At 42.0% G+C, this 19,203-nt stretch overlaps 1 protein-coding gene across 1 annotated transcript in view; it reads left to right on the top strand.

Annotated features, from left to right (window-relative positions):
- The window catches only part of GCM1 (glial cells missing transcription factor 1), an 81,202-nt gene that overhangs the window by 23,997 nt on the left and 38,002 nt on the right, over positions 1–19,203 (top strand). Inside the window, exons 3-4 of the mRNA XM_044291101.1 lie at positions 8,604–8,716; positions 9,245–9,373. Of these exons, the coding sequence (XP_044147036.1) occupies positions 8,604–8,716; positions 9,245–9,373 (242 nt within the window). The remainder of the gene's footprint in view (positions 1–8,603; positions 8,717–9,244; positions 9,374–19,203) is intronic.

The following is a 19,203-nucleotide window of genomic DNA, read 5'->3' as shown; positions in this document are numbered from 1 at the left end:
TAAAGTAATATTTAAGTATTTACATTTTTTTAAATTCCTGGACCTGGAGAACCCCTTTAAAGACTATGTCCCCTTTCGGAGGCAATTTTTCATGATTTCATGTTATTCATTCTTTGTTAAAAATATTTTTTTTCAACCGTTAATAGTACCATTAGAAAGGGCATCTTATCAAGCCATTATACAGATTTGTGAACAGAAAAATAAAATTATGCCTTTGGGAGAACAGATTAAAAAAAAAAAAAAAAAAGGAAAATTGACCAGTCATAAAAAGGTTAAAAAAATAAAGAATAAAAAAGAGGCAAATGTTTAAGACGGTTGCAAATCAGTATTGTACCTCTTACAAAAAAGATCATATTCTTTAAAATAACTGTTGAAATGACTGTTTGACCGTGTAGGTGAAAGTATTGAGACCATGGCAGGAAAGTGTAGTAATAATGTCATGGGTAGAGTGTGTCAGCATACTGACACTGTGGGCAAGTCATATACCATGTGTAGATTGTAATGATCATTGCAGAGATCTCACTGAATACAAGGGAAACACCCTATAAATGTACCTTGCACAGAAGGTAAATATTGTATACTGCATATATATATATATATATATATATATATATATATTTAAATTTGAAAGGAAATACTGAAAGCATGTGTTTTGGGAACAACACATGCGTTTGCTGCCATTTATTGAGCAATTGTATTATCACAGTTAGATAATGCCATATCTTCTGCTCAACTGACCAAATTAGCAAAGGTCTTTGTGCTGAAGTTAAATCTGGATTGGCTGAGGTCTGCTGGGCCCTTGAGATTGCATTAGAAGCACATGGCTTAGATTATAAATACAAATGGTATGCATGTCATGTGCTCAGTGTTTGAGACAGGACATGGAAGAGTAAGCTGGTGGCTGCTGCTGGAGACAGACCCAGTGTTATTCCTGTAGGAACTAACAGAGGTGGTTGCTACTGAAAAGAAGTGTACAACACCTCACAGTTTAGCTAGCATAATAGAAGCCAAATACTGCATAGGGCAGTGATGGCTAACCTTGGCACTCCAGCTGTGGTAAAACTACAACTTCCAAGATGCCCCCCTTGCTTGGCTGCTCTCAGAACTCTATAGAAATAAATGGAGCATGCTGGGAGTCGTAGTTTCACCACAGCTGGAGTGCCAAGGTTAGCCATCACTGGCATAGGGTTTGGAGCCAGTGATGAGGGGTAAGAGAAGCCACCTTGTCCATGCCGGTAAAAGAGACAAGCCAGCAGCCAGCCTGTGAGCAATATTGCGTGTCACAAGGCAGAGATACGCTGACAAATAAGTGTGTGCACAGTGGTTGTGAAGCGAGAAACCACAACCTGAGACTAAGCGTTCCAAAGCAGATACTTCGACAACTAAGAGTGAGCCAGTGGTTGTGAAGCGACATGCCACAAACTGGCAGTGCCTGTTGTATAATACTGCACCACAGAGAGAGAAATCTTGGTGATAAGTGCCAATAATTTCATCTACACTGCTGCCACTGTGACAAGTGCCAGGTTGTTGATGCCGAGTAATTGTGTGCAGCGCAAGCCAGAGGTAGAGTGAGTTCTTAAAGGGACAGTAACATATCTGTTGCCACTTAAAGACAGTGTTGCAGTTTATCTTGTTGCCTCTATTGAGGGACTGTGACCACTAAGCCTGTTGCCTGTCAAAGACTGTTGTAACTGTAAGCTTGTTACCCTATGTGAGCGAAGTAAAAGCCACATTAAAGGGGTTATCCCAGGAATAATGTAAAAAATTAAAATCAGACATGATATAGTACATGACAATCTCTTTCTAACAAAGCTAGAACCAACCCTGTACCTCATATGGATCCAGACATTTCCTCATTCATTGCTCTGCTAGATTCAAATCAAGCTGACAGTTGAAGGGGAGTCAATATGTGAGAGAGAATCTAAATCACACATCCTCATTACTATGCTTTTGATATAACAACTGTTTTTATTATCAGCATGATAAAGCATGGCTTTTCAGCACTATTATTAATAAATATAACCTTATGCTATGCACTAAAAGGAGGCATTAGTATACAGTTTGATCAAAGAGCATAGGCCCACTTACCACGACAAGGTTGCTGAAGGGGGAGTGTCTTTTCTGCTGCAGCTGAGGGGGCGTGCCAGTGTTCTCCCTATTACAACTCAGGAAGCAGTTGAAAGATGAAACTGAGCATGTGCGGCCATCTCAGTGACCAGGACAAAGAAATAAGAAATTTAGTGGCGCTATACAGACACATTTTATTGAAAAACTCAGTAGCTATACAATTTTTTTTTATTACATGCAATTACAAAAGTATTCAGATCCAGGTGTTGGTTTGAAAACTGTATAATATTTTTGGTGGGACAACCCCTTTAGGTTACAACTTAAGGGCCATGTGTACCACTAGGGGCCAAAAAATATTCTCCAATCATAAAAAGTTGCAAATGTTTGCACAACATGCCATTCGCACAAACATTTGCAACTTTTGTACACCGTAAAAGTGGCAAACAACTTTAGTGCATATGTCCCATTATTTTTAACCACCTAAGCCCCCCTAGCTTAAACACCCTTAATGACCAGACCACTTTTTACAATTCTGCACTTCACTACTTTCACGGTTTATTGCTCGGTCATACAACTTAGCACCCAAATGAATTTTACCTCCTTTTCTTCTCACTAATAGAGCTTTCATTTGGTGGTATTTCATTGCTGCTGACATTTTTACTTTTTTTGTTATTAATCGAAATTTTTAGCAAAAAAATGACATTTTTCACTTTCAGTTGTAATTTTTTTAAAAAAAAAACGACATCTATATATAAATTTTTCTCTAAATTTATTGTTCTACATGTCTTTGATAAAAAAAAATGTTTGGGTAAAAGTTATAGCGTTTACAAACTATGGTACAAAAATGAGAATTTCCGCTTTTTGAAGCAGCTCTGACTTTCTGAGCACCTGTCATGTTTCCTGAGGTTCTACAATGCCCAGACAGTAGAAAAAACCCACAAATGACCCCATTTCAGAAAGTAGACACCCTAAGGTATTCGCTGATGGGCATAGTGAGTTTTATTTTTTGTCACAAGTTAGCGGAAAATGATGATTTTTTTTTTCATTACAAAGTCTCATATTCCACTAACTTGTGACAAAAAATAAAAACTTCCATGAACTCACTATGCCCATCACGAAATACCTTGGGGTGTCTTCTTTCCAAAATAGGGTCACTTGTGGGGTAGTTATACTGCCCTGGTATTTTAGGGGCCCTAATGCGTGAGAAGTAGTTTGAAATCAAAATGTGTAAAAAATGCCCTGTGAAATCCTAAAGGTGCTCTATGGAATGTGGGCCCCTTTGCCTACCTTGGCTGCAAAAAAAGTGTCACACATGTGGTATCGCCGTACTCAGGAGAAGTTGGGCAATGTGTTTTGGGGTGTCTTTTTACAAATACCCATGCTGGGTGAGATAAATATCTTGTTCAAATGCCAACTTTGTATAAAAAAATGGGAAAAGTTGTCTTTTGCCGAGATGTATATGTAAAATGACACCCCAAAACATATTGCCCAACTTCTCCTGAGTACGGCGATACCACATGTGTGACACTTTTTTGCAGCCTAGGTGGGCAAAGGGGCCCAAATTCCAAAGAGCACCTTTAGGATTTCACAGAGCTTTTTTTTTTACACATTTTGATTTCAAACTACTTCTCACGCATTTGGGCCCCTAAAAAGCCAGGGCAGTATAATTACCGCACAAGTGACCCCATTTTGGAAAGACACCCCAAGGTATTCCGTGAGGGGCATGGCGAGTTCCTAGAGTTTTTATTTTTTGTCAAAAGTTAGTGGAATATGAGACTTTGTAAGAAAAAAAAAAAAAAACATAATTTTCCGCTAACTTGTGACAAAAAATAAAAAATTCTAGGAACTCGCCATGCCCCTCATGGAATACCTTGGGATGTCTTCTTTCCAAAATGGGATCACTTGTGGGGTAGTTATACTGCCCTGGCTTTTTAGGGGCCCTAATGCGTGAGAAGTAGTTTGAAATCAAAATGTGTAAAATAAAAAGCCCTGTGAAATCCTAAAGGTGCTCTTTGGAATGTGGGCCCCTTTGCCCACCTTGGTTGCAAAAATGTGTCACACATGTGGTATCTTCATACTCAGGAGAAGTTGGACAATGTGTTTTGGGGTGTCATTTTACATATACCCATGCTGGGTGAGAGAAATATCTCGGCAAAAGACAACTTTTCCCATTTTTTTATACAAAGTTGGCATTTGACCAAGATATTTATCTCACCCAGCATGGGTATATGTAAAAATACACCCCAAAACACATTGCCCAACTTCTCCTGAGTATGGCGATACCACATGTGTGACACTTTTTTGCAGCCTACATGCGCAAAGGGGCCCAAATTCCTTTTAGGAGGGCATTTTTAGACATTTGGATTCCAGACTTCTTCTCACGCTTTAGGGCCCCTCTAAAATGCCAGGGCAGTATAAATACCTCACATGTGACCCCATTTTGGAAAGAATACACCCCAAGGTATTCAATGAGTGGCATGGCCAGTTCATAGAAGATTTTTTTTTTTGGGCACAAGTTAGCAGAAATTGATTTTTTTGTTTTGTTTTTTCGCACAAAGTATCCCTTTCCGCTAACTTGGGACAAAAAGTTAAATCTTTCATGGACTCAATATGCCCCTCAGCGAATACCTTGGGGTGTCTTCTTTCCGAAATGGGGTCACATGTGGGGTATTTATACTGCCCTGGCATTTTAGGGGCCCTAAAGCGTGAGAAGAAGTCTGGAATATAAATGTCTAAAAAATTTTACGCATTTGGATTCCGTGAGGGGTATGGTGAGTTCATGTGAGATTTTATTTTTTGACTCAAGTTAGTGGAATATGAGACTTTGTAAGAAAAAACAAAAAAATCAAAAAAAAAATCTATTTCCGCTAACTTGTGCCAAAAAAATGTCTAAATGGAGCCTTACAGGGGGGTGATCAATGACAGGGGGGTGATCAATGACAGGGTGGTGATCAGGGAATCTATATGGGGTGATCACCCCCCTGTCATTGATCACCCCCCTGTAAGGCTCCATTCAGACGTCCATATGTGTTTTGCGGATCCGATCCATGGATACGTGGATCCGTAAAACACATACGGACGTCTGAATGGAGCCCTACAGGGGGGTGATCAATGACAGGTGGGTGATCAGGGAGTGTATATGGGGTGATCACCCCCCTGTCATTGATCACCCCCCTGTAAGGCTCCATTCAGACGTCCATATGTGTTTTGCGGATCCGATCCATGGATGCGTGGATCTGTAAAACACATACGGACGTCTGAATGGAGCCTTACAGGGGGGTGATCAATGACAGGGGGTGATCAGGGAGTGTATATGGGGTGATCACCCCTCTGTCATTGATCACCCCCCTGTAAGGCTCCATTCAGACGTCCGTATGTGTTTTGCGGATCCGATCCATGGATCCGTGGATCCGTAAAACACATACGGACATCTGAATGGAGCCTAACAGGGGGGTGATCAATGACAGGGGGGTGATCAGGGAGTCTGCAAAAGGGACCACCAGAGGACCAGGTAGCAGGTATATTAGACGCTGTTATCAAAACAGCCTCTAATATACCTGTTAGGGGTTAAAAAAAATCGCATCTATCGCCGCTGGCAGGCTGTAGATCCACTCTCTTACCTTCCGATCCTGTGAACGTGCGCGCGTTCACAGGAAATCTCGCGTCTCGCGAGATGACGCGTATATGCGTCACTGTGCCTGGGACAGCCGCCTCCGGGCCGCGATCCTGCGTTAGGCGGTCCAGAGGCAGTTAATATAGGCCATACAGGTATGCATGGATACAAGAATTATGCCAGGATTTACACCAGGATTATGGAAATCTTTGTCATATATGTGCTCCCATTTCAGTTGATACATAAAATAGTAACATTTGAGACTAAGGCTACTTTCACATTAGCGTTTTTTGCAGATCCATCATGGATCTGCACAAACGCTTTCATTATCATAATACAACAGCAAGCATCCGTCATGAACCGCTGTATTGTCTCCTATAGCCATGACGGATCCATCATGAACACCATTGAAAGCCAATGGGGGACGGATCCGTTTTCTATTGTGCCAGAGAAAACGGATCCGTCCCCATTGACTTACATTGTGTGCCAGGACGGATCCGTCTTGCTCCGGACCACATCGCGGACAGAAAAATGCAGCATTATTCTGTCCGCTATGGGAGCGCAACCAAACGGAACAGAATGCATTTTGGTGCATTCCATTTTGTTCAGTTTTGTCCCCATTGACAATGAATGGGAACAAAACGGAAACGTTTTCTTCCGCTATTGAGATCCTATGACAGATCTCAATAGCTGAATCGAAAACGCTAATGTGAATATAGCCTTATCTTGAATTCATTTTAGATCTGTTAAGATCTACGGTGAATCTATAAAGGTTATAATGATATCATCTCCATATGAGCAATGTGACCCTACCTTACTCCCCTTCATTTCACTATTTTATCTTATGGTGTACGTCAATGGCTCTGTTTTAAAGATTAAAGATTTATGGGGACAGTTTTAAATGGCTTAGTCACATGACCCAACCTGCAGACTCTAACTGAAGAACACATGTAAATGGCCAATGCTTATTCCAGTATAGAACCAAAGAACCCAAATTTCATGAACGTGGCCTTCATTTATGCCCAAAGCATTGGTCAAATGTTTTTTCTGCATCTGGCCACAGGAACAAACTGGGCAACACTTCTTAGGTCTGTCCGCTGAATAAGAATAATTAGATGCCAAGTCATGTCTCTTGCTTGTCCGGTAGGCATAAAATCCAATGATCAGCGTCAACCAAGAATGACATATTCTTATGCATTGTGGCAACACGTATGCCATAAATCTTTAAACCATTGTTAAGTATTGGTAGTGGATTTTTTCCCTGCTTTTGGAACCGCAATAATTGTCACTTACAGCATTCCCTTGGGTAAGATGAGACAGACTTTATTAAATATCTGTTATAGAATTATAACATCATCATACACCGAGTAATATTCATGCAGAAACTTATCTAAGGCTTCACCATCCACAAAATCTTTGACTCCTAGTGGCTTATCAGATATAGTTGGAAGCTTTAGGCATTGAAAAACATTCTACATTTTATCTAAAGTAAACCCTGATTGCTTCAATAAACTATACTGACTATAATATTGCACAAAACAACAAATAATATACCACAATTATATATCAGCTTTCCAGCTCTTGATTTTGCTCCCTACTTTCCTAGCCTATTTGTTCCAGTCTAGTTATGTTTATATTTTTCCAGTACAGACCCTCCCATTACATGAGAATGTTTCTGGATATTTAACCGTTTCACATAGCTGAATGCTACTTGCAGTGCAAGCCCTAGGCGGAAAGTCTGCAAATGGTCGACGTTCCCTATCCTACTAGATGAAACACAGAGACAAAAAAGCAGAGTTGTACTGGAGTGGTTCGGAACCAGGAGGACAATACAATACCAAATCTAGAGACAGAGGGTAGTCAAAGAGCTAAGCCAAGATCAGAACCAGACAGGAGACAGTACCAATAAGTACCAAAAGGCAAAGAGTAGTCAAAAGCAAACCAACGTCAATAATATGAGCAATCCAAATGCACAGACAGAATTGGAACCAGGAGCACAGCTAATGAGTCACAGACTATCAATGGGACTGGTATAAGTCCAGGAAGTGGTTTAAATAGAGCACTGAGCCCCAGGATCAGAACCTGATAAGTCATGGCTTAGCACTCCATTAGTCAGAACTAGTACACAGGAATAGATCAGCTAGCCCACTGCTAGTCTCCTCCAGCACACGGTCGCTGTGGGGAGAAAGTGTATTGCATCTCTGTCAGCCAGAGAAAAAAACGCTGCAGGCAATGGTTTTTGTTTGGCCAAAACTAGCACAAGTTGGCCATATCACCTCCAGACCTCATTGCAGTCAATTGGTATCCAGCAGTAAAGTAGAGGATCTGGCAACGCTGGATCCTGCAAGATCCGGAAGGCTGCTATATCTTCAAACAAAGATGTGAACAAGGCCTAATTTAGATTATTATTATTATTATTATTATTTTTTAGTAAACACTTCTTTGACTTTTAACTTCTCCGGGACTTAAATGGGTAATTCAATTGTATCAAGTCTCTATCCACAGGACAAATGCTAACTATTAGATTGGTGGGGGTCCCAGCAGTAGGGTTCATTCATCACAACAGTGACTCTGTACCTAGGGACGCCCTAAAATGAATGGCGTGGCAGAGCGAGCTTGCTTGAGCAGTCCCATAGAGATGAATGGAGAGGTGTTTGTTCAACCTGCTGCTTCAATAATTTCTGGGGTCAAACAGGCTATGGGGGTCCTGTTCTCCCAGCAATAAGACCTCCACGATCTAATAGTTATCTTTATCCCATGGATAGTGGATAACTTGTTGCAACTGGAATATGATGGGATAGGTCATCAATATCAGATCAGCTGTTGCAAATATGTTCCTGAAAAAGGATTAGAATTGTTCACAACAGAATGTCAGTGTGCTTGATCTCATTATTAAGAGTCATACAATTATTAAATCTTCCAGGTAAACTATGCCCAAATTGTAAAGGCTCATTGAAACTAGTGTCGTGCCGTGGCCATGGTGGATTTCCAGTTACCAACTTCTGGAGGCATGAAGGACCATTCATATACTTTCAGGTGAGTGACAGACGAAATGTGGATTGAAACTGTAAAATGCTATTATTTCTGTTTTACTTTGACCTGAAGGTAATGTACCGTAAACACATTACACTAAAAATGGTTTAGTATAATGCTCACTGCTGACAGTGTAGAGATGGCAGCAACACAGGGCACTATACATATATACACACACACACACACACACACAGTACATATGAATATAAAAAACACTAACTTGGCACAATATTACAAATTTCGGGGGGAGATTTATCAACCTGGTACAAAGTAGAACTGGTTTAGTTGCCCATAGCAGCCAATGAGATTCCACCTTTATTTTCCAAAGGAGCTGTGAGAAATGAAAGGTGGAATCTGATTGGTTGCTAAGGGCAACTAAGCCAGTTCTAATTACACCAGTTTGATAGATATCTCCCATCATGTTGTATTTTGAACTAGTAAAGAGTCTATTTTTTTTTTTTTTTCATTACTTACTTTATACAGGAAAGTTGTTAACTGATACTAGTATATCTGTGTTTTATTTTTCTTAAGACAAAAGGTGTTCATGACCACCCAAAACCAGAAACCAAACTAGAATCAGATGGCAGAAAGCCTGCACACAAAAAGCGCACATCTGTTGTATCAACAGCCTCAGAGCTTACAAGAAACAAGAGTATAACGGTATGTTATTGTTTGGGGGTTGTTATCCAGGGCATGTGTGAGTGTATTTAGCTGCTTCACAGCCCCTCCCCTCTATTATGAGTGACAGCTGTAGTGGTCACTTGGTTGGATGCTACAGCTGTCACACAGAGCAGAGGGGAGGAGCTATGAAGCAGCTCAATGCAGAGAGCAGACTATAGTTAAAGTAGTTAAAGGGGTTATCCAAGACCTATATTGCAACCCCCCCTTCCCCCCCAATATGCCGGGGCCTATCACACAGGTTATACTTACCTTGCTCCCTGGCACCCACGTCGCTTCTGATGCCGGGGTGGGGTGTGGGGCAGAAAACCAAATTTTGTCCTTATAGGACCCTCAGGATACTATAGCAAAGACAAACCACGGTCAATTGACCAAACAATCCTTTTAGGGGTCCTAAGTGTGTATTAAAACTTCTAACTTTATTATTTACTATAAGGGTACTTTCACACTTGCGGCAGGACGAATCGACAGGCTGTTCACCCTGTCGGATCCGTCCTTCTTCTATTTCGCCGTGCCGCCGGACCGCCGCTCCGTCCCTATTGACTATAATGGGGACGGGGCGGCGCTCCAGCGCAGTACGGCAGTTCGCGGTCAGAGGCCGCCGGACGAAAAAGTCGGACATGCAGGACTTTTAGTCCGGCGGCCTTTCGCCGTGCACTGCCGTACTGCGCTGGAGAGCCGCCCCCGTCCCCATTATAGTCAATGGGGACGGAGCGCCGGTCCGGCAGCACGGCGAAATAGCAGCCTGTCGGATCCGTCCTGCCGTAAGTGTGAAAGTACCCTTAAAAACCAATACTCAGAGGAGATTATGCCAAAAGGTAGTTTTTAAAAAAAATATCAGGCTACAGATTTGGGCTGGAAGCGAAGGCTAATTGTCTTGTTATTGTTATCTAACATACAAGGAGACCACAGCTGTTGGCCTCCAAACATGCACTCTGTATCTGCTAAGGCTGGACGAAGCCTGGCCAAGCAGCGAAACATGTTGGGTGGGATAGTTATATGGCATTAATTTTTGATAGGTCACAGATAAGGGCTGCAATCACAGTTAGTAGGGTCACTATTTTGTCCAGCCTTAGCAGATACAGAGTGCATTGTTGTAGTGCTACCTTCCCTCACAGGAGCAGCACTGCTGCACTGCTGGTGTGAGTTGCAGTATCGTGCGCTAGGTGTCTGACAAAGGGCTAGCAATCGCCACGGAATGTTGGCGAGACAAACCACCTCCCAAATAGATTGCAGAGCAAGTGACAGCGACCATAACAAGACAATTAGCCTTCGCTTCCAGCCCAAATATGTAGCCCGATATGTTTTAAAAAACTACCTTTTGGCATAACCTCTTCTGAGTATTGGTTTTTAATAGTAAATAATAAAGTTTGAAGTTTTGAAACACACTTAGGACCCCTAAAAGGATTGTTTGGTCAATTGACCGTGGTTTGACTTTGGGGGGTGGGGCAGCAACGCAATGCTAGGGATACACTTTCCCGTTGCAGCCTGCTATTGGCTGAACCCCCCGACGCCAGATGTTTTCATCCACGCAACGGGTAGATGCAACGCAGGCTGTGCCAGCATCAGAACCGATGGGGGTGCCGGGGAGCGAGGTAAGTAAAATCTGTGTGAGAGGCCTGGGCATAAAGGGGGGCATTATAGGTCTTGGATAACCCCTTAAAGATCTGCCCTGGAAACTTGAGAAAACATCTGACAAATTAAAACTTAAAGGGGTTATCGCATGATTAATGTAAAAAATTAAAACGAGACATCATATAGTACATGACAAACTGTTTCTAAGAATGCTCGATCCAGCCCTGTACCTCACATGCAGGGGCGTTGCTAGGGTCTGAAGACATATATATTATATACACATACACACACACATATATATATATATATATATATATATATATATGTACACAAATACAGTCTGCATACATACATACAGACCCCCACTATCAATATAATGAAGGGAGAATAAATCATTTTTAAACTTACCCGTATTTTTCGCCCTATAAGACGATCCGGCCCATAAGACGCACCTAGGTTTTAGAGAGGGACAATAATAAAAAAATATTTTTCATTACACCCGAGGTCAGACCACCAATCAGACCCCTAATTTTAATCAGACCTCAATAAGACCTCAGATCAGACCCCAATGTGAATGACCCCCAATCAGACCTCAGATAAGAACCCCAGTGCCTCATATCAGCCCCCAGTGCCCCTCTTCAGCCCCCAGTGCCTCATATCAGGTCCCAGTGCCCCTCTTTAGCCCCCCAGCAGCCTTATATTAGCCCCCCAGTGCCTCTCTTCAGCCCCCCAGTGTCCCTCTTCAGCCCCCCAGTGCCTCATATCAGCCTCCAGTGCCTCATATCAGCCCCCCAGTGCCTCTCTTTAGCCCCCAATGCCTCATATCAGGTCCCAGTGCCTCATATTAGCCCCAGTGCCCCTCTTTAACCCCCAGCAGCCTCTCTCCAGCCCCCAGTGCCTCATATCAGCCTCCAGTGCCTCTCTTTATATAATTTTTATTTTTGTCAAGTTTTACACAGTGAAAGCCTTTTTGAACAGAATAAAATCTTGTTTTTGTGTTGCCATTTGCTGAGAGACATATTTTTTTTTTTTGGGGTGATTGTCTTATGTAGGGTCTCATTTTTTGCGGGATGAGATGACGGTTTGATTGGTACCATTTTGGGGTACAAAAGACTTTTTGATCGCTTGGTGTTACACTTTTTGTGAGGCATGGTGGCAAAAAATGGCATAGTTTTATTTTTTATTTTTTTACAGCATTCACCTGAGGGGTCATCTCATGGGATATTTTTATAGAGCAGGTTCTTATGGACACGGCGATACCCAATGTGTCTATTATTTTCTATTATTTTTATTTTTGTTACACCGTGAAAGCCTTTTTGAACAGAATAAAATCTTTTTGTGTTGCCATTTTCTGATAACTATTCTTTTACATTTTTTTTTACTTAATTTTTTTGTCCCACTTTGGGACTTCAACTTTTGGGGATCTGATCCCCTTTACAATGCATTACAATACTTCTGTATTGTAATGCATTGGCTGTAAGTGTATTACCAGTGTAATACACTTAGGCCCCTTTTACATGAGCGAGTATTCCGCGCAGGTGCAATAGGTGATGCGAACGCATTGTGCCCGCAAGGAATCCGGACCCATTCATTTCAATGGAGCTGTGTACATGTGCATTGGTTTTCACGCATCACTTGTGCATTGCTTGAAAATTGCAGCATGTTCTATATTCTGCGATTTTCACTTAACGCTGGCCTCATAGAAGTGAATGGAGCTGCGTGAAAATTGCATCGCATCCGAAAGTAAGTGCGGATGCGATGCGTTTTTCACAGATGGTTGCTAAGCGATGTTGTTTGTATACATTCAGTTTATTATCACGCGCGTGCAAAACGCATTGCACCCGTGCGATAAAAACTGAACGCAATCGCAGGCAAAACTGAATGGTTTTCACTGAACGCATCCGCAACACATCCAGACCTGCTTGTCTGCAAGAGGCCTTACAGCCTTCCTGCCTGTGAGATCCAGGGGGCTGGATCTCACAGGCTCACACGGATGGCAGCCACGATGCCTAAGGAAGGCAAAGGGCTGCTGTCCAAGCCATTGGGTCCCAATCACAGCAGCGCGGGGACCCGATGGACACGGGTTAATGCGCTGGCATCAGTGTTTTCACCAATGCCGGCGCATACAGCAGGGGTCCGGCTATAAGTGACTGCCGGACCCCTGCAGCTGATCGGGCAGTTGCAGCACCTGCGCCCGCCCGATCAGCGTGCCGTAGCTGTATGGCGCTGGGATTTCTGACCCAGTTCCCTATGGGTTAAAGGGGTTGTTTCACAAAACATATTCTTCATTTTTTAAGCCAGCACCTGGATCTGAATACTTTTGTAATTGCATATAATTAAAAATGTTATATAGTCAGTGAGCTATTCAATAAAATGTATCTGTATAACACCACCTGCTGTTTGTGCTTTACCTTATTTTTTGTCCACCTCCCAGAGGTGGGTGAACATGCTGGCTTATATAATATTATCTATGAATATGAAGCAATAGTGTTGCCAATTATTCAGGACCTGTATATCTTATTGCTGTTGAACAATTATTCACTAAGTATCTCTTGACAGTAAGAATATTTTGTTACATAACTTGCCATATCATTTATACCCAAGTTTGCTACTGTTATCTCTCATTAGTTCCTCTTTACTATATACACTACGTGCAGAATTATTAGGCAAATGAGTATTTTGACCACTTCATCCTCTTTATGCATGTTGTCTTACTCCAAGCTGTATAGCCTCAAAAGCCTACTACCAATTAAGCATATTAGGTGATGTGCATCTCTGTAATGAGAAGGGGTGTGGTCTAATGACATCAACACCCTATATCAGGTGTGCATAATTATTAGGCAACTTCCTTTCCTTTGGCAAAATGGGTCAAAAGAAGGACTTGACAGGCTCAGAAAAGTCAAAAATAGTGAGATATCTTGCAGAGGGATGCAGCACTCTTAAAATTGCAAAGCTTCTGAAGCGTGATCATCGAACAATCAAGCGTTTCATTCAAAATAGTCAACAGGGTCGCAAGAAGCGTGTGGAAAAACCAAGGTGCAAAATAACTGCCCATGAACTGAGAAAAGTCAAGCGTGCAGCTGCCAAGATGCCACTTGCCACCAGTTTGGCCATATTTCAGAGCTGCAACATCACTGGAGTGCCCAAAAGCACAAGGTGTGCAATACTCAGAGACATGGCCAAGGTAAGAAAGGCTGAAAGACGACCACCACTGAACAAGACACACAAGCTAAAAAGTCAATACTGGGCCAAGAAATATCTCAAGACTGATTTTTCTAAGGTTTTATGGACTGATGAAATGAGAGTGAGTCTTGATGGGCCAGATGGCTGGATTGGTAAAGGGCAGAGAGCTCCAGTCCGACTCAGACACCAGCGAGGTGGAGGTGGAGTACTGGTTTGGGCTGGTATCATCAAAGATGAGCTTGTGGGGCCTTTTTGGGTTGAGGATGGAGTCAAGCTCAACTCCCAGTCCTACTGCCAGTTTCTGGAAGACACCTTCTTCAAGCAGTGGTACAGGAAGAAGTCTGCGAGGTAAGAAAAACATGATTTTCATGCAGGACAATGCTCCATCACACGCGTCCAAGTACTCCACAACGTGGCTGGCAAGAAAGGGTATAAAAGAAGAAAATCTAATGACATGGCCTCCTTGTTCACCTGATCTGAACCCCATTGAGAACCTGTCATCCATCATCAAATGTGAGATTTACAAGGAGGGAAAACAGTATACCTCTCTGAACAGTGTCTGGGAGGCTGTGGTTGCTGCTGCACGCAATGTTGATGGTGAACAGATCAAAACACTGACAGAATCCATGGATGGCAGGCTTTTGAGTGTCCTTGCAAAGAAAGGTGGCTATATTGGTCACTGATTTGTTTTTGTTTTGTTTTTGAATGTCAGAAATGTATATTTGTGAATGTTGAGATGTTATATTGGTTTCACTGGCAAAAATAAATAATTGAAATGGGTATATATTTGTTTTTTGTTAAGTTGCCTAATAATTATGTACAGTAATAGTCACCTGCACACATTGATATCCCCCTAAAATAGCTAAAACTAAAAACAAACTAAAAACTACTTCCAAAAATATTCAGCTTTGATATTAATGAGTTTTTTGGGTTCATTGAGAACATGGTTGTTGTTCAATAATAAAATTAATCCTCAAAAATACAACTTGCCTAATAATTCTGCACTCCCTGTATAGTGAATAACTAGCAATAGATTTAATCTTATAGCCCATTGCATTTATATGTTGTGAGGTTATTACAGTTATAATATCCAGATGACAGCAGCTATTTGATTCAGCTATGCTGCCAGTTGAACCGCGGAAAAAAATATATTGCGGTAAACTGCATCTCATATATACAGATGCCCTATCCAATATATAAGCAGGGGCATTTAAGCCCTTCTACACTCACCTAAAGAATTATTAGGAACACCATACTAATACGGTGTTGGACCCCCTTTTGCCTTCAGAACTGCCTTAATTCTACGTGGCATTGATTCAACAAGGTGCTGATAGCATTCTTTAGAAATGTTGGCCCATATTGATAGGATAGCATCTTGCAGTTGATGGAGATTTGAGGGATGCACATCCAGGGCACAAAGCTCCCGTTCAACCACATCACAAAGATGCTCTATTGCGTTGAGATCTGGTGACTGGGGGCCATTTTAGTACAGTGAACTCATTGTCATGTTCAATAAACCAATTTGAAATGATTCGAGCTTTGTGACATGGTGCATTATCCTGCTGGAAGTAGCCATCAGAGGATGGGTACATGATGGTCATGAGGGATGGCTAAATTCGGACTCTACCATTTGAATGTCTCAACAGAAATCGAGACTCATCAGACCAGGCAACATTTTTCCAGTCTTCAACAGTCCAATTTTGGTGAGCTCGTGCAAATTGTAGCCTCTTTTTCCTATTTGTAGTGGAGATGAGTGGTACCCGGTTGGGTCTTCTGTTGTTGTAGCCCATCCGCCTCAAGGTTGTGCGTGTTGTGGCTTCACAAATGCTTTCCAGCATACCTCGGTTGTAACGAGTGGTTATTTCAGTCAACGTTGCTCTTCTATCAGTTTCAATCAGTCGGCCCATTCTCCTCTGACCTCTAGCATCAACAAGGCATTTTCGCCCACAGGACTGCCGCATACTGGATGTTTTTCCCTTTTCACACCATTCTTTGTAAACCCTAGAAATGGTTGTGCGTGAAAATCCCAGTAACTGAGCAGATTGTGAAATACTCAGACCGGCCCGTCTGGCACAAACAACCATGCCACGCTCAAAATTGCTTAAATCACCTTTCTTTCCCATTCCGACATTCAGTTTGGCGTTCAGGAGATTGTCTTGACCAGGACCACAACCCTACATGCATTGAAGCAACTGCCATGTGATTGGTTGACTAGATAATCGCATTAATGAGAAATAGAACAGGTGTTCCTAATAATTCTTTAGGTGAGTGTATTCACATACACAGTACATCTTCAGCATGAAACTGTGTGATGGGGAAAGGAACAGAGTTTAATCAAATAAAAATTAAGTCGTGATAGGTCAAAAACAGGGTTTCTATTGCCTCCGGCCATCTGGCTATATATATAGGAGCCGGAGTGTTGGATGGGAGTGGTAGTAGCTCTGGCTGTTACAGTAAATCACAGTGGCTTTCCTCACACCATTGCTCCATAGGTAAAAAAAAATAGCAATCTGAACTACTTATCTGCAGTACTACTCAATAATTCAAGATCACAGTGACAGATTCCCTTTAACATCTCTATTGTAACACTGGGTTTTATTTTTACTTTCCACTGGCTAAATATGCATTTCTTGAATTATACCTTTGGCTGAAACAAACATTTTCCTGAGGACATTTTCATGTAAAAACTTGCTAAACAGCATTTTTGTATTGAACTGAGCTATCAGTTCTTTCAGTCTCATTCTCATTACTCATATAGACTTTGGGGGGTCATTTATCATTTATAGTTTTTAGGTCAGTTTTAAGTCTGTCTTTGCTTTGTGTGCCTGCACCAAATTTATTAACTGGTGCATCTTAATAATATATGTGATGTGAGTGCAATGTGGTTTACACCTTTAGGTGTAAAAATACACCAAGGGGCTGCCTGCCGTGGCTTGCAACTTTTGAAAAAGTCGCACAGAGTATATGAGACATAATCCAGATATCATATAATCTCACTTTTCGCTCTTAAACATAGACCACTGTGAAAAGTGGCAAGGATCCCGAAATGATGCCATGACTTGCAACTTTTTAGACCACAAAACTGATTTGATAAATGACCCCCTTTATTTCAATATTATTGAAAAATTTATATTGTATATATTATTAAAATAGCCAAATGTTGTGTTGCTGCATCCGTAACTAACTGCTCTGTAAAAATATGACTCTGAAAAATATGTTCTAACCAGTCAGATGAACCACCAGAAAAAAAAGTTTTGCCAGAATAAGTTATATGTTTAACTTACATAATAAAAATGTTTAAAAAAATTGCAGCCGAATGCTCCCATGTTTCCACTTGTACGGAACTCAGAGTATCTTGCCAGAACCTTATCGGACCACTCCATATTTAGTGTCGCTCTTGAAATTTCTGAGACAACCAGACCGGGGGCAAAATACTGGCGTTTGAACGCTTTCTGGCTAACACTGATGGGTAATATGTCCGATACGCTTCAATCCCTTAGGGAATACTTCCGCATAAATGAGGGAACTGCATCTCTGTTAGTTGTTTGGGAGGCGATGAAGGCCTTCCTCAGGGGCTCCCTAATTAAATCAGTCAGTCGGATTAAATCTAAATCTAGAGAGCTCGATTTACAAAAACATGTAAATATGAAGCTTGCTGATGAAGCCTTTGTACTGAATCCATCTAACCTAACAAATAATGCTTTAAAGGCTAGGCAGGAGGAGCTGAGATGTCACCTCTTGGAGGTAGCGGAGAGGAAACGGCTGTTTTACAAGCAACAATTTTTTACAGAAGGGGAAAGTGTAGGTTACATGCTCTCGATTATAGCGAAAGCTCAGCAAGGTTTGCAATGTATTACTGGCCTGATAGATTCCAATGGCGTCTTGAGGCGTGATACTGAGAACATCTTAAATATACTGAATCATTTTTATTCCCCTCTGTATACTTCCAAGGTGTCATGTTCAGATGAGGAGATCGATGCTTTTTTGAATACATTGAATCTCCCTAAGTTGTCAAGGGAAGATAGTATGCGGTTAGAGGAGCCGATTGAGTTTGAAGAAATGAGGGCGGCATTGGATGCTATGGCTAATGACAAGGCGTCAGGTTTAGATGGGCTTCCGGCGGAAGTATATAAAACCTTTGCGGAAGTGCTGCTCCCGGAACTTTTGAAGGTATTCAATTATTCCAAGGAGGGGGGGGGGGGTGTTGCCTCCGTCTATGCAGGAGGCGCTCATAGTCGTCATTCCTAAGCTGGACAAGGATCACTCTCTCCCTGACTCATATAGACCGATCTCTTTGCTCTCCACTGATGTTAAGCTGCTTGCGAAGGTATTGGCCACACGTCTATCTAAAGTAATTTTGTCTATCATACACTCTGACCAGACTGGCTTCATGCCTCAGAAATCTACGTCAATCAATGTGAGAAGAGTGTTTGCCAGTATTCAACTCCCAGCAGAAAATGTTGGAGATAGAGCAATCCTTTCTTTAGACGTGGCCAAGGCCTTTGACAGCATTGAATGGCGATTCCTGTGGAGAGTTTTGGTGCATATGGAATTTGGAGATGAGTACATATCCTGGGTCCGGGTGCTATATTCTAGTCCCAAAGCATGTATTAGGGCAAATGGTGGGGTGTCCCCCAAGTTCTGTTTGGGCCGGGGTACTAGACAGGGGTGCCCGTTGTCGCCTCTGCTATTTGCAGTTGCGATTGAGCCACTAGCGGCAGCGATTCGCAGGTCTTCAGACATTCGGGGGTTCCAATATGGGACAGTTAACAATAAAGTGGCGATGTATGCAGACAACACTTTGCTTTTTTTAGGGGACACTGGTCCATCCCTGGTAGCGGCTATGACAATTATTGACCGCTTCGGTGCCCTGTCGGGTTTGACTATAAATTGGGGTAAATCGGCAATCATGCTGCTTGACGGCAAACGCCGTCGCAGATAGTGCGAGAAAGAAATATTCCATGCATAGTATCCTTTAAGTACTTGGGTATACATGTATCCCCCAGACTTCGGGACTTTGAGCACCTTAACTTTGACCCGCTGGTTATTAAGTT

This window comes from Bufo gargarizans, chromosome 4, assembly GCF_014858855.1.
Source record: "Bufo gargarizans isolate SCDJY-AF-19 chromosome 4, ASM1485885v1, whole genome shotgun sequence".
NCBI lineage: Eukaryota > Metazoa > Chordata > Amphibia > Anura > Bufonidae > Bufo > Bufo gargarizans.
Note: the sequence above shows the minus strand (reverse complement) of the source record. Positions and strands in the feature narration are given on the sequence as shown.